The sequence below is a fragment of the Nelumbo lutea genome, chromosome 8, assembly GCF_056320005.1.
Source record: "Nelumbo lutea isolate HS-2025 chromosome 8, American lotus-T2T, whole genome shotgun sequence".
NCBI classification, from domain to species: domain Eukaryota; kingdom Viridiplantae; phylum Streptophyta; class Magnoliopsida; order Proteales; family Nelumbonaceae; genus Nelumbo; species Nelumbo lutea.
Window position 1 is genome coordinate 3038083 of NC_142691.1, and position 25360 is coordinate 3063442.

General features: G+C 35.8%; 1 protein-coding gene across 1 annotated transcript in view; it reads right to left on the reverse strand.

Moving 5' to 3' along the window:
• Positions 1-2137: 2137 nt before the first annotated feature.
• Positions 2138-25360, reverse strand: part of ELF8 (binding protein) — a 44913-nt gene continuing 21690 nt past the window's right edge. Inside the window, exons 10-24 of the mRNA XM_088958406.1 lie at positions 19385-19485; positions 19201-19293; positions 18143-18211; positions 16910-17002; positions 16449-16715; positions 15351-15431; positions 15089-15247; positions 14772-14867; positions 10742-10843; positions 10542-10649; positions 10225-10449; positions 5511-5777; positions 5323-5394; positions 3089-3409; positions 2138-2588 (exon numbers count right to left, since the gene is read on the reverse strand). Of these exons, the coding sequence (XP_088814532.1) occupies positions 2394-2588; positions 3089-3409; positions 5323-5394; positions 5511-5777; positions 10225-10449; positions 10542-10649; positions 10742-10843; positions 14772-14867; positions 15089-15247; positions 15351-15431; positions 16449-16715; positions 16910-17002; positions 18143-18211; positions 19201-19293; positions 19385-19485 (2249 nt within the window). The 3' untranslated portion in view covers positions 2138-2393. The remainder of the gene's footprint in view (positions 2589-3088; positions 3410-5322; positions 5395-5510; positions 5778-10224; positions 10450-10541; positions 10650-10741; positions 10844-14771; positions 14868-15088; positions 15248-15350; positions 15432-16448; positions 16716-16909; positions 17003-18142; positions 18212-19200; positions 19294-19384; positions 19486-25360) is intronic.

The following is a 25360-nucleotide window of genomic DNA, read 5'->3' on the forward strand; positions in this document are numbered from 1 at the left end:
ACAATTATTATGGACAGTGGATCTATCGACGCCCTATTCGAGTGGTACATCTCTTATCGGTTATATGTTTTTGTTATGTAATATTTTGGGTATTTAATAATAGAGTTTTTTTTTCTTTTATTTTTATAAGCAAGCACACAAAAATGATTTCATTTGGGTAGACCAATTCATACCCCATGATGGTGGCAGGCATGTTGAAGTGCGGAAAAAAACAATTCCGCAAAATAGGGATCGATTTGTAGTCATTATTGCTTGCGGGTGTTGTTGCATCATGATATGTTGGGCTTTTGTTTTATTGCTTGTATGTTTTGTTTTGATTCTCAAGTGATCAAGGATTAGGTGGTGACAACATGAAGACATCGCTATGACAATGACACGTTTTTTAGGATTAATTTTAGGCTTAGTATGGGTGGATTTGCAAAACTTATGTTAAAATATAGTTTCACTATTCTAATGCTATTTCTGTTCCTGTAGAACAAAAATTCTTTCAAGAAGAACAATTTGCCAAACATATTTGTTACTCTTAAAGAGCAAGAAATAAAATTCTTACTCTGGAATAGGAATTTCTAAAATAACAGGAACAGGTGGAAACAAGGCCTTCTTTTTCCTAGGGAGTGCTCACAGTTTGCTTAACCGAATTGTTTGAATTTTTTTTAACCAAACAGGTACCACTAGTTTTTGCAAAACCAAAGCCAATATGTTAACCGATTGATTGGTTCAGTTTTTCTGACCAGTTTGGCTCTTCGATTTTTTTTTGTTTTGAATTTTTAATATATGTCATAAATAAACATGGAATTATATAATATAAATACTAGAAATACATGTAATATATCATATTAAAAATAATATATGATATGTTATATATTATAAAAATATATATTTATACTTAATACATCATACATACATATAATATATATAAACCTCTGGTTTTTCATATTGGTTAACCGAAACCAAACCAATACCTTTGGTTTTCTCAAAACATCAGACCGATTGATTTGATTAACGGGATTTTTTGGTTCAGTTTTATCCATTCAATTTGGTTTTTCAGTTTTTTGATGATCACCCCTAATTTTTCCTGTTATCTACATCAAAACAAAGGGAAAATCTACAGGAAAAGCTTTGACCAATCAAAGCACTACGTGAATTTGATGATACCGCTGGATTGGTCACTCTACTATGATAAAGTGGCTGTAAGTTTATTCGGTATCACAGTCGAACCCTAAAACAAACTAAGATGGATGAAGAACAGAGAATTTGCTGTAAAAAGGAGAATAAGTAATAAGTTGAATATTTCATTTTTAATTTTTTGTCCATTTTATTCAGTACAAAGGCAAAGTAACGCCATTTAAGTTCAGCCACTATCACTGTGGAAGTGGCTTAAAACGTAACCATGTGCAATAGGATGCCCTTCAGAACCTAAACAACCGTAATCATATGTGGACTTGAGCAATGTTTTCAAAATCGAATCAGACCGGAGAATCAATCATTTGACCGGTTCCATTTCAGTCTAGAATCACTTTTTGATAAAAACCGTTGATTTGATCAACAAACTATTGACCTGAGCAGTCAAACCATCGATCTAAACATTAGTTTTTGACCGTTTTTTACTTTCTTACTTTATTATTACTCTTCTATTTTTTTATCAAAACAGGCAATCCATTCAATTCAATCAGTCCATTTAACCCAGGAACCAGACACAAAACGGTTCTCTGTCTTGAGACATGGGCGAAAGATCCTGAGGAACCCAGTAAAGATTCTTTGCCGTATTGCATGCAATCTCCAATACCAAGGAAAATTCTTTTAAAAATCTTACATTGTTCTTTTCCTTTGAAAAAAACACTAATTCAATAATACGAAATCTCGAGACCTCAAAGGCTCAAACCACTGAACATTTTGATGGTCCAAACAATTCAACCGTATGAAATGGTTTTTTTTTGTGAAAAACCCGTATGATATGGTTCAGATATAAAAAATAAAAAAATAATCAAAATACCAAAAACAATGATAAAGAAAGCATATTAATATCTAAGATTAGAACTCATTCCTAACATGTGACGATACAATATAATACAACTTAAAAAATGTACTAATGCATCGTTATTTGAATCACGAAAAGCCATGCCCCCTGCACAATATGGATATCAATATGCTATTTTCGTCATTCCCCAAATATCAGTGAATATTTCCAATTTATGTTCAATATCTTCCAATCTATTACAATATCCGGATACAACATCTCAATATTTCAGTATGTTTCCTATTTCTAAATGAAAAATATTTTCACCAACACCGGAAAAGAAAAATCCCGGTAAGCTTTTTTTTTTACAAACAGAAAACGGACAATTCAAGAAATAGATATATCCCACGCTCATGTGATTATAACATGTCAATCCTCAGTCCTCTTCATCATCGTCAGCAGCATCCCTGTTTGTCTTGTCATTCTCCTCTCTGATCTCTCTGTCACTTTCTGGCAACTCCACCGAGTTCTCTCTATTTGGGCTGGATTCTATCTGCCTCTGAGTTGGCTCATCATCATCAGATTCAGACCATGCCTGCCTCCGTCGATGTATGGTGGACGAAGGTGCAGCCTTCACCAGCAGAGAGAGGAAGAAAAATTAGATAAAGAGATAGAATATCCTCAGCAAACTACAATAAAAAGGGGGGAGAGAGATGCCAATAAAATGCCTACGTAAATAATGAACAGAACAAAAAATGCAAGATGCAGAATATGTGCCCTATGTGACTATGCCAACATCATCCAAAGCTTATATGCATCATACAAAAGATGCAAGTCGAGGAGTTAGAACTTGCTCCAGTTGAACATGGAACCAGTGGAATCAAAACATTGGACACACACCCAATAGCACTTAGTATACTGCTGAGACAGCTGACAGCCTCAATGACCTGTACATATTTAGCTAATATACTTGTCAACACTCAACAGTAAAACCTCCAGTCTAACTGGAGATTATTACTACTATAGTATGATGTATGTCTTAGTACTAATAGATGTCAGCAAACAAGGCTGAAAATTAATGACTAAAATAAGCACATGGTGCCTTGATTTAAGTAACCCAGAATTTACTACCTCATCCTCGGCATCAGAGTCTTCAAGCCCAGCTGCTACAAGAAGATCCTGAGCATTGTCTGCTCCACCATCCTCCAGATCATTCATCTCGTTAACATCCTCCTGGTTGTTCATCATCCTTGCGTCTTCATCTTCCATTTCTTCTTGATCATCCATCATCTCAGCTTCAGCTTCCTCCATCTCATAATGTGCCTTTGAGCTCTTGTCCTTCTTTCTCCTCTTGCCACCTTTCCTCCTCCTCTCACTATAGCCACCCTCTTCATCTTCAGCTAGGGATCTATCTTTCCGCTTGGAGGCAGGAGTACTACTTTTCCATTGTTCCTGTAAATAAATAAAATCCTCAAGACAGGCACACATAAACATGCATAAAAAATAGGTTGCTCTAAATTTTTGAAAAGTGATGCAACTATTCATCATAAAATAATATTGAAGCAACTATTCATCATAAAATTAATTGTTCATGACGTTAATTTCTTAGAACCTCTGATATATGATTTCAGTAATGTGAAGAATACATAAGCAACATTACTGCATATGTTACTAACTGATTAGGTTATGTTCAAATTCAAGGGGTGAAGTGGAAATACCTGAAGAAATCGGTTGCATTAATCAGGGGTTAATGCCACTTTCATGGCTCTAATTCCTAAGAAATTGGATGCACGTCAACCAAAGGAGTTCAGACCAATCAGCTTGATGACTAGCCCTTAAAAGATTATAGCTAAGATCCTGTCCCTTAAATTGAAATAGGTACTCCTGTCAAACATTTCTCAGTTTCAAGGAACTTGTATCCAAGAGAGACAAATAACAGACCAAATACTTATTGACAACAAATGTGTGGAGGAATATAGAAGAACTGGGAGGAAAGGTATAATATGCAAATTGGATTTGGAAAAGGCCTACAACTTTGTGGGTCAGGAATAAGTGATGTCTAAATGTGGTTCTCATGCAAGATGGTGTAAATGGATGAGAGGGTGTTTACAAGCATCTCATTTTTCAATATTGGTTAATGGGGGTAGTGTGGCATTTCTTTGGAGCTTTGAGAGGATTGAGGCAAGGGGATCCCCTTCCTTTCAACTCTCACTGCAGATGTTTTCAGTAGATTGATTTTGAGAGCTGATGATCTAAATCTAATAAAGGGTTGGAGAGTGGGAATAGATAATGCGGTAGTGACTGACTTACAATTTGCTGATGATATCATCATATTCTGTGAAGGTGAGGGAGAGCAGGGGGATAGGAGGTTGAGGTTTCTGGTGGGACTTTTTGAGAAATTTGACGAACTTAAAGGTGAATATGAGCAAGAATGTGATAGCAGAGATGTTTTCTGTAGATTGATTTTGAGAGCTGATGGGATAAATCTAATAAAGGGTTGGAGAGTGGGAATAGATAATGGGGTGGTGACTCACTTACAATTTGCTGCTGATATCATCATTCTGTGAAGGTGAGGGAGAGCAGAGAGCAGAGAGCTAGGAAGTTGAGGTTGCTGGTGGGACTCTTTGAGAAACTGTTGAACGTAAAGGTGAATATGAGCAAGAATGTGATAGCAATGATTAATATGGGAACTGAAGAAATTGGGGTATGGGCCAAAGAGTTAGGGTGTCTTGAGTAAGTGGCCTATGAAATATTTAGGGCTCCCTCTAGGTGTAAACCCTAAAAGAATTAATTTCTAGAACCCAGTAGTGGAAAAGTTTAAAAAGTTGATGGTGTGGAAGACGAGGCTACCCAAGAACGAAGGCTGGGCTATATTTTAACAAACAAATAAATTTGGGTGGTAGACGAGGCTACCCAAGATATGTATCATTTTTTCATTATTGATCAACGAAATTTTTTGTTGCTGATCAAATTCAAAGCACTGGATGATCCTTTTCCCTCAACATGCAGTGTTGCTCATCAACACAGGATGATCCCCCCTCCCAAAATTCTAGATACCACTAAAATGATGGGTAAAAAAGCAGCAATAAATCTGTATTCTAGAACTTCAACATGCAGTTCAATTTTCAGAGCATAGCAGAAAAATTATGGAGAAAAGACAATTTGAAAATCTTTTTCCCGCTTTCTGCTTCTACCCCAATCCAAACACACAATTTTACTGATTCCGAAGCAATGAAACTAATGAATCATTTACTGGTAAAATCTATCAATACGAAGAAAATTAAAATAAAAGTATAAAACAATGGACATTTGTCCAGTATCTACTGCTTGAGGAAAATTAAAAAAAAAAAGTCAGGACATTAAACCTTTATACGCTCAAAATGTTGTTCTTGTTGCATAACTTTCTTGAGCTCATCCTCTTGCTTTCTTTTCTCTAACTGTTTCCCAACAAAATTCATGGGGAATTATATTAGCATAATGGCTCCAAAGATCCCTGCTTATACATAAACAAATACAGCTTTATGAGGCATGATGCAATTGTATAACAGCAGACCTGAAATTTCCTCTGCTCCTCAGCTTTGCGACGAGCTTCCTCAGCCAGGGTGACCTGACGAGCCACTTCTAACCTCTGTCGGTTCTGCTGCTCTTCACGCTCAGCCGCCTCACAGTGGACTTTTGCAGCATCAAGTAAATGCTTGCAATACCCAACATGGGTCTCAATTTTCCTCTCATCAAATCCATGGAAGTGGAGGCTGGATGCTGCAGACAACTGACTAAATACACAGACAGCATTCTTTAACTCAGCAACTGTTGAACGTACCTACAATATTAAAGAAAATTCTCAACAAGGCACAAAGTGGAAGAAGTAACAAGTGAATGTGAGTTCAACTCGAGTACAAGGGTACCCTACAGATGCACTTTCTGAAAATAGATCTAGAAATCTACTACATATAGGATAGCCTTACACTATATCAATAACTACTGACAAGGAAGAAACTCTTAGCAACAAAGAACTTCCACTCTTGCAAAATCAGTGAATTACAACATGGGAAATATTATAATTAATTTATACTTCAATCCCTCCTAAAGAAAACAACCTTAAATACACTAAGAGAGTATAAAAGACCAGATTAAAATATGAAGATAATCACAAACTTACTTCCAGGACAGAAGTTTCTCCAGAAGAGACTCAAGAGAGGGATAATCTCTAGTTGTCTACACATATATGCCACAGTTACTAGTTAAAAACCTCATATCCTATACAAAACCCACAACATATGCTACTAAGGTATGGGGAGTGAATATGGCACACTTATCAAGGCAGTCAGATGGGCAATAAAGAGCTGTATGTATGCATGTGCACTCCTGGACTTTGTTTTCTAAAGATTAATTGAGTTTACAGGATCCATGTAAGAATGTGGGTTCAAGTCTTTTTTTTCTATCACTAATGTGGGTTCAAGTCTGTGAGTGATCATTTTGTGCAAAAAAGTGCCTAGGTGAGATCCATATCCAGTCCACCCCTCCCAAGACCCTAGATAGGTGGGACTGGATCCAAGATCAGTGGGAACTACATAGACTGACTTTACCAGCTGGGCTAAAGAAGGAAAAAATTTTATCCTTTTCAAAGATTAATCTGATGTAGAAAGAGCAATAGGAAGACCAAAAAACGTGTGCTAAATTAGTATGGGAAATGACCTAGGGATTCATGACAGAGAAGAAAGAAGAAATTATCCGTGCTTCCTTGTGTACCTCTCCTTCAATAAAATTGTTAAGTTTTCTCCAAAAAAAAAATTACACTTTTGTATATCAAAGGCTACCCGTGCTTCCTTGTATTCTCCTCTCATCAGTGCAGCTAGTTTGCTCAGCTTCCTCTTTTCTGTCTTGTCAAACCCATCTTTCTCATAAATGAAACCTAAAATGGGGATGTTTAAAGAAAATAAAATATGTTCTTTCCACCCAACTGTTGTCTATTCTTTATCTCTTGTATATTTAATGTACAGTTGCTATACTACATTTATAAACTGCAAATCTGTGAATCACCAACTTTCCATTCCATGCTTTTTTTGAAGAAAGTAAAGTTGTATTGATAGAATTAAGAAAAAGAAAGTACATCAGCCCATGTACAATGAGAATCTGTACATTGGGAATATACAAAAAGAAAGCTCATCCAAAAAAAGGCCCAACATGCAAAAAAGAGCTCAGTTGGACACCTTGAAATATTCTTTGTACACCCAACCAAGAACAGGGAAAGACTAGAGTGCAAAAAAGAAAGCTCATTTGTTGTAAAAAATGTGATGGTTTCTTTCCTTCCATATTAACCAGATGATAGTTTACCCCTCGTGCTCAGACATTTAGCTGATCAGCGTTGCGCTTGCAGAAGCTGTAAAACTGATTCCAAAAGGCAGAAATGAATGACAAAACAGGACATTGCTATTACCCACAGCTTGTATGAACATTTGCAGTGAATGAAGAGGTGATTGTGGATTTCAGGACTTCATTACATAAAGAACAAAGAGTGAAAGATAGAGGCATTCCTCTTCTCATAAACCTGTGTAGTTAGACATCTCCCACGAGCCGCTGTCCATACAAGAAAGGCAACTTTTGAAGGGATTTGGAGCACCAAATTGTGGTCCAAGGGAAAGCACTCTCCTTATTGTCCTGCACTAGGGATAGGTTGCCATAGAAGGATTTGACTGAGAATTCACCCGATGTTTCCAAACACTAAATTCTTTCATCATCCATTAGGGGTTAGGTTTTATACCCTGAATGAGACTTGACTAAGTTATCAGTCATTCAGATTTCTTCTAAAAGCTGGGCCTGAATTAGCTTTCCATGCTAAATATACTACTGTTAGTTCTTTTGCATAATAAACTAAGTTCTCTATGCCATATATTGCCAACTTACTATGCACAATTTCTAATCATTAGTTTCCCTCTTAAGTTAATTTCCTTGTTAACTAAATCTGTTGAAGCTAATATTCTCCTTTTTCTCCCCAAAACTAATGGAAAATTAGAAAAAATGTTCCTTATTAACATGTTTATGCCTTCTCTGCCTTCTCTGGTGTGTGGTTTGTCACCTAGGTGATAAGGTGTTAAGTTGATACCTTTTTGTCTTGATAACTAAGGAGCTAAAATTAAGAGCTTTTGATCATAAGTAAATGGGAAAATCTATACCTAAATTTAACACAACATATATTTATATATGGGAAAATTTATAATCAGAAAGACATGGTACCGAAAGAGCTTTAACCAATCAAAACCCGCCCATGAATTTTGATAAACACCACCTAATTGGCTACCACATTTATGATACCGGTTGATTGATCACAAAATTTTCGGATACCATGTCTTTCCGGAGTCGAACCTACACACACACACACACACACACATAAGGTGGTTGGGCCCCAAACAAGGCTATCAGTTGTTGAATCCAACTTTGGAATCCAATTGAATGTAGGGTTCACCCTAGATATCAAAGACCTTACCTCTCCATTCCACCCAATTACAAGTTGAGTATCTCAATGACTACCCTCTGGTATCCCATCAATACTGCTAATTGACACCTTGTATTAAGGAGAATTACCTAGTACCTGCCAAGGTTCAAAATATCAATACGCCCGTGTATTGGAAGAGGCATATTGGTACTTAAAACCACATGGCTTTGTGTTTTTTTTTCAGTTTTTTTTTTTTACAAAATTTGGTTTTTAGGCTTGTTTTTAACTATATGTTTTATTAAAAAGAATGGGGTTCCCAAAACACCTATAAACAGGTGTATCAGGACCCCAACGATACGATACGCCCCATATCAGGCGTATCGTATCAAAAATTTGAACCTTGGTACCTACTAAGGGCCTGTTCGTTTCCTCTTTAACTCTTATCTCTCAAGAGGAATCTTTTAACTTTAAGAGAAAAATGGTTGTTCGTTTCCTCTTATCCCTTATCTCTTAAAGTGCAATCATGCAACTTTTTGTTTTCCAATGACACCCCAAAAAGACAAACAAAAACTCATATATGGGGTCAAAATGGATATTTGATAATTTTCAGAATTCAGAACAATATTCTCTGCATTCAGAGTTCAGAGGAAAGAAAAGTTATCCAATACCAATATACCTCTTAATGTAATTATTGCACTTTCAGATGTCAGACTTCAGAGCAAACGAACAGGCCCTAAGTCACCAATACCAACACTGCAGAAATTTTTAACTGCATCAAAATTAGTTTGAAGGTCCAGGGTTTCCCAAGCAACACCCATCAAAATTAGTTTGATGGTTTTCTTATGGGGATAGGCAGAAGAGAATAATCTCCACTCTATGAGAAGGTAATCTGACTAAGGTAATCCATTCTCTCATGATTTAGTCTAGAATCTAGATAACTAGTGTGGTACACTACTAGACATCCAACCTGTAACTGCAATTGCAAGAGTGATGCTACACCAACTGAACTGAACTATATCCCCAGTCAATCTTTTTCCCGTGTTGGAATACTTGCACTTCTTTCTTCCAAGATGCACAATAATATAGCATGAAGACAGTGTGTCCATAAGGCATCCAGGGTATGAGACATGCATTATCTCATCTACTTTTTCATTGGTAACTGTTAAATTTATTGGATATTAAAAGAATGATTTATGTACGAGCATGCCAGGAATCCCTTAATAGGCTGGAAAAACCACCTAGTCCATGCACTCTTTCATCTACTTACACTTGGAAATGCAATACCCTACTAATTCCTAATATTTACTCCAGCTGTTAATGTGATGTACTACTCCATCTATTTCCCCCTTTTGGACACCTCTATGATTAAATCAACTGGTGAAAAAGGAAATGGCACCATTGAAGTATAAAGAATCCCCATACAAGTAGGAATAAAAGATGAACCTGATAAAAACTTCAAGTATGGCATCCTACAAAATGAATTCAAGGATGAACAATCAATAGGAAAATAAAGTGTGGATAGAATACAAAGCCAAAAGCTTAACACCTCTGAATTCCCTTCTTTCCAACAAAAAAAGAAAAAAGAAAAATCCCAAGTATTGTTCAACTTTCAGTATATGTTATAACAATTTAAATATTTAAAACTGATAATCCATATCAAGAATAAATTAGTAAGGGATTCTTCTAAAAGCATGTGTTTTTCACCTGGATAACACTTCTTAATACAGTAAAAGAGAACCACAAGAAATAGGGATGGTGGGTTTTTTGTTGTGCAGAACATTGAAGAGACAACAAAAAAGAAAAGAAAAGAAAAAAGTTCATTGCATTCAGCTACCTCATCTGCGGTCCTTTTTGTCTTCTGTAGTGTAGATGCTGAGAATTTCTGCATTGCAACACCTGCATCAAACCGTAGCGTGTAGTTTGAAGGTGCCAAATGGATGGCTCTTAGTAGAGTCTTCTTGCAGTCTTGCCATTGCTCGGCCTCATAATGAGTTCGAGCCAGATAAAGAAGAACTTGAGTGTCTGTATTGTAATAAAACTTCCTCAAGCAATTTTGATACTGTAAAATAGAAAATAAAATCACCATAAGCGAATGCAAAAAAAAAAAAAAAAGATCAAAGATATAAATAAAAACAATCTATGTAGATTTACCATTTTCACCGCTAATGCAAAATGACCTTGAGCAAAATAAACATGAGCCAAATTAATCCATACATCTGGCATCTGGACAAAAATACTTCCACTTGCAGCTTCTTGAACCTACATATCGGTGGGTTATCACAGAAATAACTGTTAATTGCTATTTCAGCATGAAACGGAATTACCAAAATTAAATGATCAGTTTAACTAACCTGTGTAAAAATATCTTTTGCAACATCAAAGTGGCCTTTTTCTGCCAAAACCACTGCTGCACCATTGGCGGCATATAAATTTGCAGGTCGTTGAACCAAAACCTGCATAGTGTGGAAAAGTCAAGGTACATTTTTCATTTCAAACAAAACCCTATGCATAAGCACGGACATACTAAGAATACAAAACAGTAACTGTAAAGAAAGACCAAATAAAAGATGAATCCAATACGGCAACAAGATTGAGAATTAATCATTCAGGTTCATCAATTATGCAACAGATTGTACTCCTCCCCCTCCCAGCAAGAACAAAAAAGTTGATTAGAAAAGAATGGGGAGGAACAACAAAACTCCTCGTACAAAAACCAATAAAAATCAATGCAGTTCCCTAAAGAAAAAGGCTAAAACAGATTAGTTTATAACCTTCATTTCGAACAACTAACAGCAAATGGAACATCATCAAAAGTAACTGATTACGACTCTCAAAGCACCACAAACAAACCATAGGAAGGCAGGAGGGCATCCACTGATTCTTTATCTTGTTTACATTTGAGCATATATTGGTCGCATGGTTTAAAATGTAACTAACTTCGCTAATATTTCCATGACATATTTCCATTTCCATGGGTAACGACACAAAATTTTATAGAATCGATATATTGCCCAATGAACACTACCAACACTATGTGAGGTATAAGAGACAGTTTCCATGACATATTTCCATTTCCACTTCCATGGGTAGCAACATGAAACTTTACTAGAATCAACATATTCCCCAGTGAACACTACCAGCACTATGTGCAATACAAGACAAGAGATAGTATTATGACATAAGTTGGTGACAGTATTGTAGATATGTGGAGCAACAATGTTATTGCCTGCCTAACTTACATGATTACCACTTTCAGCTAGCTCAATATTCATTTCAAACATGAAGTTAAATATTAGTTTTTGTTTCGGTAATAGATTATTTGGTTGATCTATTACAACCATTTAAATTTTGTTGTAACTTGTTCTCTTGATAGAAATAAAGAGAAAATAGAAAAGAAGAGAGGAGAGAAGAGAGAAACAGAGAGTGCAGAGGCAAAAAATCTAGGTTGGTGGCGCCAGCTTTCTATTATATAGTTGGACAACACACTAAACAAATAATAAAAGGTAAAAAGACCACAGTACCCCTGCAACCCCATAATACATTAAATATTAACAATTTTAACACTCCCCCTCAAGTTGGGACATAGATGTTAATAATGTCCAACTTGTCACACAAGCCATTGTGCTGTAGATGATGAAGGGCCTTTGTGAAGATATCTACAAATTGTTCTTCAGAGCTAGCATAGGGAGTACACACTTCTCCACTCATGAGTTTCTCTCTAATGAAATGCTTGTCTACTTCAATATGTTTAGTTCTATCATGGAGAATTGGGTTGGCTGCAATGTTGACAGTAGCCTTGTTGTCACAAAAAAGTGACATGGGACTGTCAACTGCAAAACCTAGTTCACCAAACAAGCTCTTTATCCACATAATCTCGTCTACTCCATGGGACATAGCTTTATACTCTGCTTCTGCACTGAACCTAGCAACCACACTTTGTTTTTTGCTTCTCCATGTAACTAAGTTTCCTCCTATAAAAGTACAATATCCACTGGTAGATAGACTTTCTGTCATCTATTGCCACTACCCAGTCAACATCTAAGTACACTTCCAACTTTCAAATGCCCATGTTTCTGGAACAACAAACCAGCACCTGGACACTTTTTTGAGGCATCTAAGACTCCTCTCAGCATCCTCAAGATGTGTGGTCTTGGGATTATGTATAAATTGACTGAGGACACTCATGACATAAGCAATCGGGTCTAGTAATGAACAAATATAGGAGCATGCCTACAAGTCTCTAAAATTGCTTCACATCTTATATAGGTTCTCCCTGACTATCACCCAACCTATGCTTCTAATCAATTGGTGAATCGACCAGCTTCACTAACTTCCCAGTATCCTCAAATAGATCTAGAATATATTTCCTTTGGGAGATGAATATTCCCTTTTGGGAGCGGGCCACCTCAATTCCAAGGAAATAGTGAAAAGGACCCAGATCTTTCACCTCGAATTATGTGGCTAAGAACTCTTTCAATTTATGTATTTTTGTTGTCTAGTCACCAGTAACTACTATGTCATCAACATACCAAATTAGGGCTGCAATTTTTCCTTCACCCTTCACAATTAGGGTATGGGCTAATTGATAATGTTTAAACCCCATTTGTTGTATGGCTAAATGGAACCTGTTCAACAGGCCCATGGTGGCTGCTTCAACTTGTACAAGGATTTCTTCAACCTACATACCTTCTGCTCACTACCTTTTGCACAAAAACCTGGGGGTTGAACCATGTACACTCTTCTAAATCACCATTCAAGAAAGCATTAAAATTCCAAATCAGATGGAACACTTAGAACTCCAAATGTTAGGACCATATCCAATATGCCCCTCCCAAGACCCCAAATAGCTAGGACCAGCAGTAATGGCATTTTTTAGAAGGAATGGTTAAAACTATTGAAACTTTCATTAAATTCAGTTTCACACCAAATCCATATATATAATACGTATAATTCTGAAGCCAACAGCACGGCTGATATGCTAACAAAACAAGGGATAAACCAAGGGCAGTTATTCTGGGGTCAAATAGAATAGTTTTGTAAGAAGAGAAAAAGCTCTTAACATGAGAGACTTGGAAGTTGAAGGGACTCAAGAGTAGTAATAGGAGGTAGCATAGAAATATAGATGTCTTAAGAGAGCTACAAAGACTAGTAGAAAAATTAAGGGCAAAAGTGAAATGATAACCAGATTGCTAAATTGCTAATGTTCTAGAAGATGGGTTGGTAGGGCAAGGGGCATCAAGGGATTAACCGTATTGGGGGAAAAGTAGTTCAAAGGGGGATATAGTTGTAGCTGTAAAAAGGTTAACTGGGGCTAACTTCCCTAAATGGGTGACCTTTGCCAAGCTGTAAGCACTGTTTACATGATAATTCAGTAAAATACATAATTGTCATTCATTCAAAGGAAGTGTTGCAAACAGTAACAATTTGATATATAAATAGGTATAGATGGCCTCCTGAGCTACCAAACCACAGTGATGCTTGGCATCCATGTAAATATTCCATTTTATATATTCTAATAAATTGTTGTTATCTATCAAAAAAATACCTATATTTCGTAAGCCTTTAAACAGTAGCAAGGAGAAAATACACAAAAGAAAAATGAATGGTGAAAAGAAGAGCACTAAGTGGTAACAAATAAAAGAAAAGATCACAGTTCGCAATATTGACAATATTTGGAGATATGTCCCTGAAATATCCCCATTTGCTTGGTGGCAATATGAAATATTTCGGGAATCTGTTTTCCAAATATCCCTGATATTTTGCCGATATGATAGTGATATTTCAGATTTCATTGATAAACTATATATTTAAAATTTTAGAATATTATTTAAAGCTTTTAATATTTCATTAAAATCATCATAGTTTTTTAATATTTTCCTAAAAGAACCAAAAGGGAATTGGTGATTGGATAATTAGCTTATTACCTTGATATGATTCACTTACTAAGTCACTATAATTCAAAAGAAAAAGAAAACTGCAAATAACTACAAAAACATATTTGTAATCTAATCAAAACATATAGTAACAATAAAGACAAATGTTAAAATGGCAAATAATTGACATATATAAAGAAGATAAGATGGCTAAAGACCAAAAGGGAGACAAAGAGAAACATACCCATTATAGTCTCTTAATTTTTCCTTTGATTTAGATAGATCTTTGCTATGGTTTGAGCTTTAAAGGTGCAACTATATTTCTTCTAATGATCCCTTGAAGGTTTATTAACAAATTCCATGTTTCTAGAAAACTTTCCTGATTTTTTAGATTTTCCAAATATCTTAGCAAAATTAGCGAAATATCTCCTAAATTTCTCCAACTCTACATGGTGTAATGTTCATCGATATTGAAAGTACAAATCATGGAAAAGATAACACTTCATACTTTGGTGTACAGTTCCTTAGCTTTTTCCAGATGGGTTGCTTCCAACTTTGGACCCCTTTTCTCAGAACGGACAGCCGCAAAGTAGTTCCAGTTCCCCTGAATAAATTCAAAACAAAAGTACAATATTACAATGCTTGTTAGACGGATAAAGGTGACATATGATACAAGATTGTCATAACAGCTATCCAAAAATACTATTGAAATAAAAAATGAATGAGTGTAAGTATCCTCTGAAGGAACTAGTGATGAATAAGGAAAGACCAGTGAAGTTACACAAAACTTTATAATCTAATATGCACTGCAGAAAATGTACAAACCAGAGAAAGAGTAGCATAAGAGTCTTTTCCATCAGTTGCTTCTCTAGCAGCACGGAAGGTATCTTTTGCCTTAACCCAGTCATCACCCTTAAGCTCCAAGTTTCCGAGCATAGAGAGAGCATTTGGGCACTTATCATTTATCTTAAGAGCATCTGTAATCTATGACAACGAATTATCTCATTAAAGATAAGTACATGGGGTAATTAAAAACCGGGGTAAAATAAAATAAAAAAAAAAAGATCATCAAGAAGGGAAAACATACCAGCTCTATGCTTAGCTGAATGTTATTCCGGGCTTTTGTAATGGCAGCAAGCCTCATATAAGCATCCAAATAGTCTGGGTACTGTAAAGAAAAGACTTGGCCATCAGAACAAAGTTTCAATTCGAGAAAACTACAAAATTTCATATTTTAACATTCTTGAAAGCCTTGCACATAGTGGTAAAATGTATATATTGTAAAAATGTCATACTTTTTTTTGATAAATAAAAGAATGTCATACTTATTCAAGCACATTCAGATAACAACTTAATAGTGAACATGAAGTTTATATAAGAAAACAAAATAAAACAGCATTTATATTATGTGGTAAAAGAATATTTTGTACAATGATTACAATTCCATTTAGTCAGGCTAAAACCTTCAACCTGACCCCTCCTTGTTTGGAGAGTGACAAAATTTGATTATATAATTACCCCCAGGTACAAACTTTCCCTATTCACCCCTAGCCTTCCAAGTGAATCTGCTACACTGTTCACTGCTCTGTGCATCAAAGTAAAACTATGTTCTAGCCATCTGAATGGTGTCTCAAAGTATAACTATGCTACCACGTACCTTTGGACTTGTTTTTAAACCACCTTATCAATGCTTTAGAGTCTCCTTCAATTTCTGTATTGTGCACATTTTGCATTTTACAAATTTTTAATCTTTGAAGTACAACTTGCAATTTAGCCTTGTGGAGTCTCCTTTACCAATTGGACCTGAGTAGAGAGCCATTAAGGAACCTGAATTGTCTCTAAGAACTCCCCCAACATCCGAGGGTCCTGAGATTCCAATGCTACAACTCCAAATTAATATCATTTCACCCAAATTGTTACAATACATCAAATCTACATTATCAACATGTTACCCATTTTTAAATATCATTTCACCCAAAACTGACATTTTAAACATTGGCAGAATTAATTTTTGTCATTACTAAATTTCATGCTACTTGTGAAATTAATATTGAGTGCACACATGAGTAGCAAGCAAACAAGACACACACACACACACACACACACACACACACACACACACACACACACACACACACACACAGAGAGAGAGAGAGAGAGAGAGAGAGAGAAAGAGAGAGAGAACCTTAAACAAGATCAGCCGGTACAGAATACTTGCTTTTTCAGTGTCATGCAATTGCTCAAGTAATCTAGCAAGATTGAACACTGTTGTAACTTTATCCCATGGTAGCTCCACAGAAACACCATCCACCTCAAGTCGTTGAAACAATTGCATGTCCTTGTATTGACGGGTAGAGACATCAGAATCCATGGTAGAACTGAATATTTTACCATCCATGAAAGAAAGCCAAATACCATCACCCAATGCATCCTTGAAAGCTTGTTCAGCCAACTGGGAAAGAAAAAACAATTAATGTTATCCTCAAGTTATTAAATGCAGCATAAAAATGGACGTAATGAAAGGTCTTGAAGGCACTCAATGAACATGAACATGCATGTGTTAACCTTCAAATAACAAAAATGTAGAGATTATTCCACACAACAGATGTGATCAAAACAAACAAATCTGGGATAATATTTGCATACCTCAAACTCTCCCCTTTCAAAATGAAGAACTCCAATATTGTTCAGCAGTTCTATGGGAACCTCCTCACCTCCCTTTTTAAGTAGAGTGCGTGCCTATCAGAATACAACAAAGTATGAATTACAGAATAACTAAAAAACAAATTGAAAAAAAAAACACTATGACCATAAATAAAATAGACAAAAAAACACAAATATTACTTTATCACATTAAAAGATCAAGTAAGAAAAGTGTCAAATACATATGTAAAGAATAGTGATATTCATTCTATAGCAACAGAAAATAGAAAGAGTAAATAACAGCAGTTAAAATATCATTAAAAAGAAGCAGCACCACAATGCAGCAAGGAATGCGGTGGTTTATATTGAAGCAATAATCTTTAATAGAATTTCAAAAAAGTAAAGTCAGTTAAGAATTGAATTACCCACCATATACATGCACATATAACATGATTTAGAGTCATATTTTGGAATGTTGTTCTGTGAATATAAATCTGTTCTGACAAATGGTAGGTTAAAGAACAAAACCAACTGTTCAGGAATGGTCAGCCATTGTTCCACCTTTAACACTGCTTATTCACTTGTGCATTTCATTTCTTTGTTTCTTTCCTTTTCTTCTCTTTCTTATTTTAGGGAAGGGAGGGAAGATTAACCTGAGGTCAGTCCTTCTGGGAATGAATAGAAGTAAGACATAAAAAAAAGCCTATTCAACAGACAATTAGGCAATTAGGCCAGTCCTTACAGGAATGAAATTTTCTTTTTATACTTGTCAAAAAAACAGACAATTAGACATTCCTAGAAACCCAATGATCTTTTATGCATTTAATGCTAAGTTTCGAAAGAGTACAAATACAAATACGTACAGTACAAACACATACAAAATAATACAAAATACAAGATTTTGCACCCTACATATTTGTATTTGTACTCCTTCCAAACTGAACCTAAGGTAATTGATTTTCCCACCAATGGCTAAGCATAATAAATTACTACAATTGGCCACTGTTTTCAAGCTTGCGCTATCAGGAAAATACACCAAAACTCACATCAATCATTCATCAAATAATATAACTGCATTTAGCCCTAAATATCCAGTATTAAAATATAATTTCCTAAACAACTATGCCAAGACATGTTCTACCAAAACAACATTAGCAAGACATATTCAGAAATCCCCTCCATATATAAAACGATAGACTATCATACTGGCCAGGATAACAAAGGGAAAGCTCTTACAGTTCTGAAAGCCTCTAACGCAGCTCCAGCATCAGATGATATTAACAATTCACCCAGCTCCAGAAACGCCTGCACCATAGTGCAAGGTGTAAAATTTCTAGAAATTTTACACTTGACTAAAAATTTAGAGACAGAAAGGAGATGGAGCAACATTTTAAAACTGCAAGGTGTAAAATTTCTAAAAATTCAAAATAATATAAATTCAGAAAAAATGCGAACTTAGATTTTAAAAGAAAATAAATGTTTTAGAAAGCCTATACGGTCAAATTAAAATACATAAAATAACATATAAAACATATTCGAAGTGAAAATGTAGAAATAAAATTAAACATATAAAACATTTTCAAGCACTCAACAGTTCAAGCATTTAAAACGTTCAATTTGTTTATTTCTCTCCCAATTGCATTACTTCAGTTAGCTAATATGATGTTAGACACTTTGCAATCCTAATTCTACAAAATCAGCTCTCCACCTCTATAGCCCCTTGTGACAAGCCCAAACAGTCCATGTGAGGATCCTAAATTTCTGGTTCATATATAAAGAGATTGGTTTTGTGATGATGTGATTTTAGTTGCAGTTCATTATCTTTTAGGAATAGAAATCAAATGTTGTTTGATGAAGAATGTCTTGTACTAAGGACTTCTGTAAAAGTGTGTGCTATGCATGTATGCAAGTATTAACCATATATAATATATAGGTAATTGGATTTAACTTTTATGACCTGCATGGAACAAAAGGGAAGTATTCACTTTATAATAGTATAGATGAGAGAACAACACTAGCACAAAGGTGGCCACTCTCAAACTTGAACCCACTTTCTGATGCTTGTAACCCCAAGGATTTACCATGGGACCAAGCAATATGAGGCCTAATCCATCTCTCTACATAAATTGAACCATCTGCCAAATCCTACAAAAACTTCTTCTTCAGTTTACAAGTCCCAGACCACACCTTCCTACATCAATTAGTATTAAAAAACCTGCTTGCAAAATTTCCCGAGTCTTCCTACATCACAAGCAACATACAAAAGAAAACCGTGTGATGATAAGGCAAACTACCTGTGCATCACGTGGGTCAATTCTTGTTGCTTTGCGGAGAATCTCCAAGGCCTTGTCAGTTTGGCCAAGCTGAACATAAATGTGCCCCACGGCCTGCCATCAGCTAGATAGATAAATTATCTAATGAAATGATAAAAAAAGAAACTTAAAACACAAACACCAATTCCCTTTTATTCTGACTCACTTTCAAAGTTTCACAATTCTCAGGGTAAACCTCCAACACCTTTTCAAAGTTAGAAAGAGAACTTCTAAAATCCCCCAACTTCAGTTGGACTTGTCCAAGACCTATTCCAGATTGAAACAGTTGATTAAGAACAGGATAATTAATGAAAAATGAATGAAAACAAAAAAGAAAGCATGATTCACAAAATGAGAGTTCCAAAGTGCTGATTGGCTATAAGAAGCATAGCGTCAATAGCTTCTTTTCTTTTATAAGCAACAAATAATAGATTTTATTAAATTGAGAAATATAAAGTACATAAAAGTGAAATGATGGCCAGCCTCAGCTAACCAATTCAGAAACATTTTCTTGCTCACATGTATATATTACATCAACAGAATAATTGCACTGGCCACTAATGCACGTCAATACTGCTTTTAGAGGCATCTGATGTTTGATGCTTAAGCTAAGTTGTTCCGGAGCGCATGATTGCACACCCTCAAGGCACATATAGCATTAGTATTAATTGACCAGAGGATATCAGTAACTTCATGGATTGTGGATCACAAGATGGAAGAGACAGAAATAAAGAGAACTACAAAGGGATACGTATTGGGGGATCATCCCCCAGGGAGGAACATGTAATAAACAAGAAACGATTGAGGTAAGGGGTCAAGTAGCTGGGGCTAGCCTTAACAGTTAAAAAGGGGTTCTTCGCACTTATTTATAACCTATTCTATTTTTCATTAAAAAAGGGAAACCCAGTAAATGAGGAACCTGCCAAAGCAGGGTCTGGGGAGGGACAGATGCACGCAGCCTTACCCCTGCACAGATGCACATACAGAGAAGCTGTTTCCAAGATTTGAACCCTGGTCAGCCAGGTTACAATGGAACAGCCAGACCATTCCACCAAGGCCCATGTATTTGTAGAGAGGAGGGGTAGTTTTGTCTTTTTGTATTCTATCGCATGCTATTATGTAGTGTGCACACTATACAGCATCGTACCTTACTGTATTTTATCTTCTCCTGTAAAGATAGATTTCCCTAGAACCATTTTTCAATGTTCTGTGCAACCAGCAAGAGAAATCTTATTAGATCTCTCTTGAGAGAGATCATTTCGTGGTAAAACTTGATTGGGAGTGTCACCTATTCTGAAAGTTTCATCAGATTTGAACGAGTGAATAAGAAGTTTTAATCCTTTCTCTTGGGCGGAAGCAGGTTTCTTTCCTTTTTTGGACTGTTACTTCAGATTTCAGTTTTCTTTGTGCTTTGGACACCTTTTCTTGGCTGTAAGAGGTTTTGTCTCTTCTCTCCCAACACTATTGCTTGCTCTCGGTGATTGTTTTGCTTGTTTCCCTTGTCTTTATCTATACTTTGTTGATTATGAGACCTGTAAAAGGTTAAATCATCTCAGTAAAATTCGACAGCAGAAACTGTGCACTTTGAAAGTTTCACTTCTAGTACTTTGTTGAAGGGAAAGGAATGTGGGGCTAAATTGATGATTCTACTGCCATGCCCGATTCTAGTAATGCGAAGGGGCTGACGCAATGGAAGATAGAAAATGCACAGGCTGTGTCTGTTCTGTCACTATTGATGTTGCGAGTTCAATAAGGGGCCTCAAGACTGCACATGACATGTTTGAATACCTTGAAAAGGTCTATCAATAGTCAAATATATCCAGACAATATCAAATAGAGTTGGACATATTTCATTATACTCAAGGAGATGAAAGAATTCAAGAATACTATGCTGGTTTTGTGAATCTTTGGATTGAATATGAGTTGGTTCACCTGGAGATTTATCAACAAATTGTTGTGTAAAGGCTATGAAGAAACATTTCGAAAAGAGGAATGTTATGCATTTTTTATGCACCTTGGCCTGATTACGAAACAACACGGTCTAGCATTCTTAGTAGGAAGACAGTACCAGATTTGGATGATATTCTTGGTGAGTTATTAAGAGAGGAAGCCTGGATTCTTACTCAATCCTCTCTTGATAATAAGGAGCATAGCATGAATGGAGTTTTTATAGCTACCAAACAAAAGAGGAAGAAAGATTTTTCATATATTTATCCTATGAGTGTAAAGAATTTGGACATGTGGCATCTCACTACAAGAAGAACTGTTACACCTATTGCAAACAAGAGGGGCATATTATTGTTGAATGTTGAATGCCCAACTTGGTTTCCCAAGAAAGAGCAACATAAGCCTTCCAAGTTTTGGCTAAACCATCAGATGCTTCTCCTTCTTCTATTTCAGCTCCCAAGGCAGACTCTCAGGGTTCTCTTACTTATTTATGTTCTTCTCCATTTCATATTTAGATAATTGATTCTGGAGCCTCAAACCATGACTGGGCTTTCTTTGGTCAGTCTCCCAAATCATATCCTACCTATAATCACATTGTTACCACTAATGGTGAAACTTTTCCAATCTGTGGTTGTGATGATTTATATTTGTCCACTTCCCAATACAATCCCCTTCATCTTCCTGAAACCCTCTTTGTTCCTAAATTGACTACTATTTTGATTTCTATTGGACAACTTGTAGATGATGGTAACAATGTTCTATTTTCTCGTGATGGTTGTTTTATCCAGGACCTATATACTAGGTAGCTGAAGGAGGAGCATAGGCTTTGACATCTATTTGCTTTAGAACTCTAGGACAAGAGTTCTCCTCCGGCTTCTTTTTGTTGTCTACTACTTATAGTTCTCCCTTGTTTCTTATAATAGGAGGTTCTCGAAGCTCCGGTACACAAAAAAAGGCATCGAAGTTTCAAAAGGCGCACACGGCACACCTGGGCTGAGGCGCAAGGCGCACCAGGCGTGCACCTTTTGAAAAGGCTGCGCCTAGGACCTGGGCAAAGCGCTTAGGCGCACCTTTTAAATCACTGTTTATAATATGTGTGGCATTTATGGCATAGATGTTTAGGACACACTCATGCTGAAAACTTGGATTATATGTTTTATTATGGTTATTTACCTGTTACTAGCTCTTCATTTAAGAATGTTGATAAATCTTATTTGACTTGTTATAGTAAAAGTAATGTTTTGCCTTTTCCATCTTCTTTTGAGCACTTTTGTTCCTTTTCATCTTATACATAGTGATGTTTTGTCATCTCCTATTATTTTTTACTTAGGCTACAGATATTTTGTGTTATTTGTTGATGATTGCACATGATATCCATGGGTTTATTTTCTTCATAAAAAGTCTGAAGTTTTTCCCACACTTGAGAACTTTCATGCCATGGTTATGAAATAGTTTGAAAGCACCATAAGTATCTTGCGATCGAATTCAGGGGGAGAGTACTTTGATGGTGAGGATGGTGAGTTCCAAACCTATCTTAAACACATGTCATTCAGTTTCAGAGGTCCTACCCTGATACACCTCAACACAATGGGGCAGTTGAGTGCAAGAATCATCATATTGCTAGTATGGTGAGATCCCTTATACATGATTCACATATTCCCATTCATAGTTGTCAAAACGAATCGAATTAGAATTACCCCTATCTGATCCAAAAGAATCCAATCCGATTATTTATATATGCTATTTACTTATTTATAAATATGTTTATATTACTTTTTTGGTACTTTTTATATTATTTATTTTTTTATAAAAGACATGTACATATATGATGAAAATAGTTGAAAAAATACTTGTATTTTTTGTTTTTTATATAAACTGCTATGTTTTTCCTTTTAATAATTTATTAAAATTTTCAGAAATTAAATCGGATCAAATTAGATTCAGATATCTAGCATCCCTAATGGATCCATATTCAAATTGATGTTTGTGAGATACAATTGGATTGGGTCTATAATTTGTATTATCGATGGGATTCAAATATACCTCGATTCCATCTTGAATATTTATCATATAGAGTTAATAACTTTCTTTAATTGCTAATTGATGTGAAATTGCTCTATTAAATACTTATTATAGTATTATTTTTAAAAACAATGAAATTAATATAATGTAAAAGATTTTTATCTTTAGATGTGATGATTTGCCACATTTTTAGGAAAAAAATTAATGTTAATAAATAGAATTGCTATTTTTTAATTAATATACATGCTGAATGGTATATAAAACTAGGGAATTAGCCAAAAGTCAGTTCTTTATATTATAAAATTCTTATCACCTATGTTCCCATTACCTTCTAGGTGAAGGTGACAAATACAATTGTGTACCTTATTAATATCCTACATTCTTTTGTGTGCATTCATGGGTTACAATTTGGAACACAAGGGATTTCTCTGTTATGATCCCAAGGTCCATCGTCTCCACATATCCCACAATGTTATTTTCCTTGAGAACATCTCCTTTGAGCATATTGTTAAATTACCAACACCATCCATTTTTGTTGTACATTACTCTGGTTCTACAAGTGATCCTCCTCTTAGTCCTCAATAGCTACAAGTTTACAACATAAAGCATCCAATTCATTTAACACCTATGCCTCCTCCTTCAGCACAAAAAGCCTGGCCATCCTTCTCCACCCACCACCATTGTAAGTTCTTTTCCTGTTACCTTACCTGCATCTACTCCCTTGCGTCTCTTATCGTTTTCTCATCCATTTGACCCCTATGGGTTTCCCTCCAACGCTCCTCTATTGTGTTATCTTCAACAAACATACCTTGCTCTTACCACCAAGCACCAAGTTGTAGCATTTAAATATTGGAAAGAGACCATGAACTCAAAAATCCAGGCACTACTGGAAAATGACACTTGGGACCTTGTCTCACCTCCTCCAAATGCTTATCATTGGGAGTTGTTGGATCTACTCAGTAAAACTAAAGTCAAATGGCATTCTTGATATATGTAAGGCACGATTAGTAGCAAAGGGCTACAAACAAGAATATGGCATGGACTATGATGAAACATTTGCTCCCGTTGCCAAGATTATTATTGTTCACTTACTTTTGGCTATTACTGCTATCAAGCAATGGGTAGTTTATAAAATGAATGTCAAAAATGTCAAGTATTGTGATGATCCCCACTTAGTGTTTAAACTAAAGAAATCTCTTTATGGTCTTAAACAAGCTCCTCAAGCTTGGTTTGAATGTTTCCATACAATGGTTTCAGAAACCAAATTTCAACAGAGTACTTTTGATTATTCTCTATTTATTCTCAAAGCAAACCCAAGGATTGTCTCTCCCAGTGATTTAAAATAAACGCCTAGGCGCTTAGGCGAGGCGCATTTTTGGGTAGGCGCCTTGCCCAGGTCCCAGGCGCAGCCCATTCAAAAGGCACACGCCTGGTGCGCCCTAGGCGTGCGCCTTGCACCTTAGCCCAGGCATGCGCCTTTTGAAAACTTGTCGCTTTTTCCCTTTTTTTGAGTCTGGCCGCTGGGCCGGGGGCAGAGCCCCCGGACCCCCATGCCACGCCCCTTGAGGCCAGCCCAAACAAGTCCATGTTAGGGTCTTAAATTCTTAGATTTCACACAAAAAAAAAATTATAGTTTAAATTGCTTTTAAGAAGATATTTTATTAAGATGAATGAATGGACAACATTACCAAATAGGGGGTTCTTGAAGCTCCAATAACATGGACTTGTTTAGGCTTGCCTCGAGGGGCGTGGCACAAAGGCAGCTCGTAGAATTAGGAATGTAATATATCACATTAGCTACTTGATGCAATTGAGAAAAAAAAAAAGAGATTGTAGGTCTTATATTTTTGAAAATGTTTTATATGTTTGATTTCATTTTTAAATTCTCATTTGAATATGCTTTACATATTATATTTATGTATTTTAATTTTAGATAATAGGTGTTTTGAAACATTTATTTTAAAACTTAAGTTAATATTTTTATTAATATTATGTTTTATAATTTTTTGCATTTTTTTTTAATTGTGCGCCTTGCCTCAAGAAAGAGCACACCTTGCCTTGCGCCTCAGGCACAAAATGGCCCTTGCAGTTTTAAAACACTAGACTATCCTTTTGGTGTATATCAATGATATCCTGATTACAAGGGATGACGTGGATGGCATTGCAAATCTGA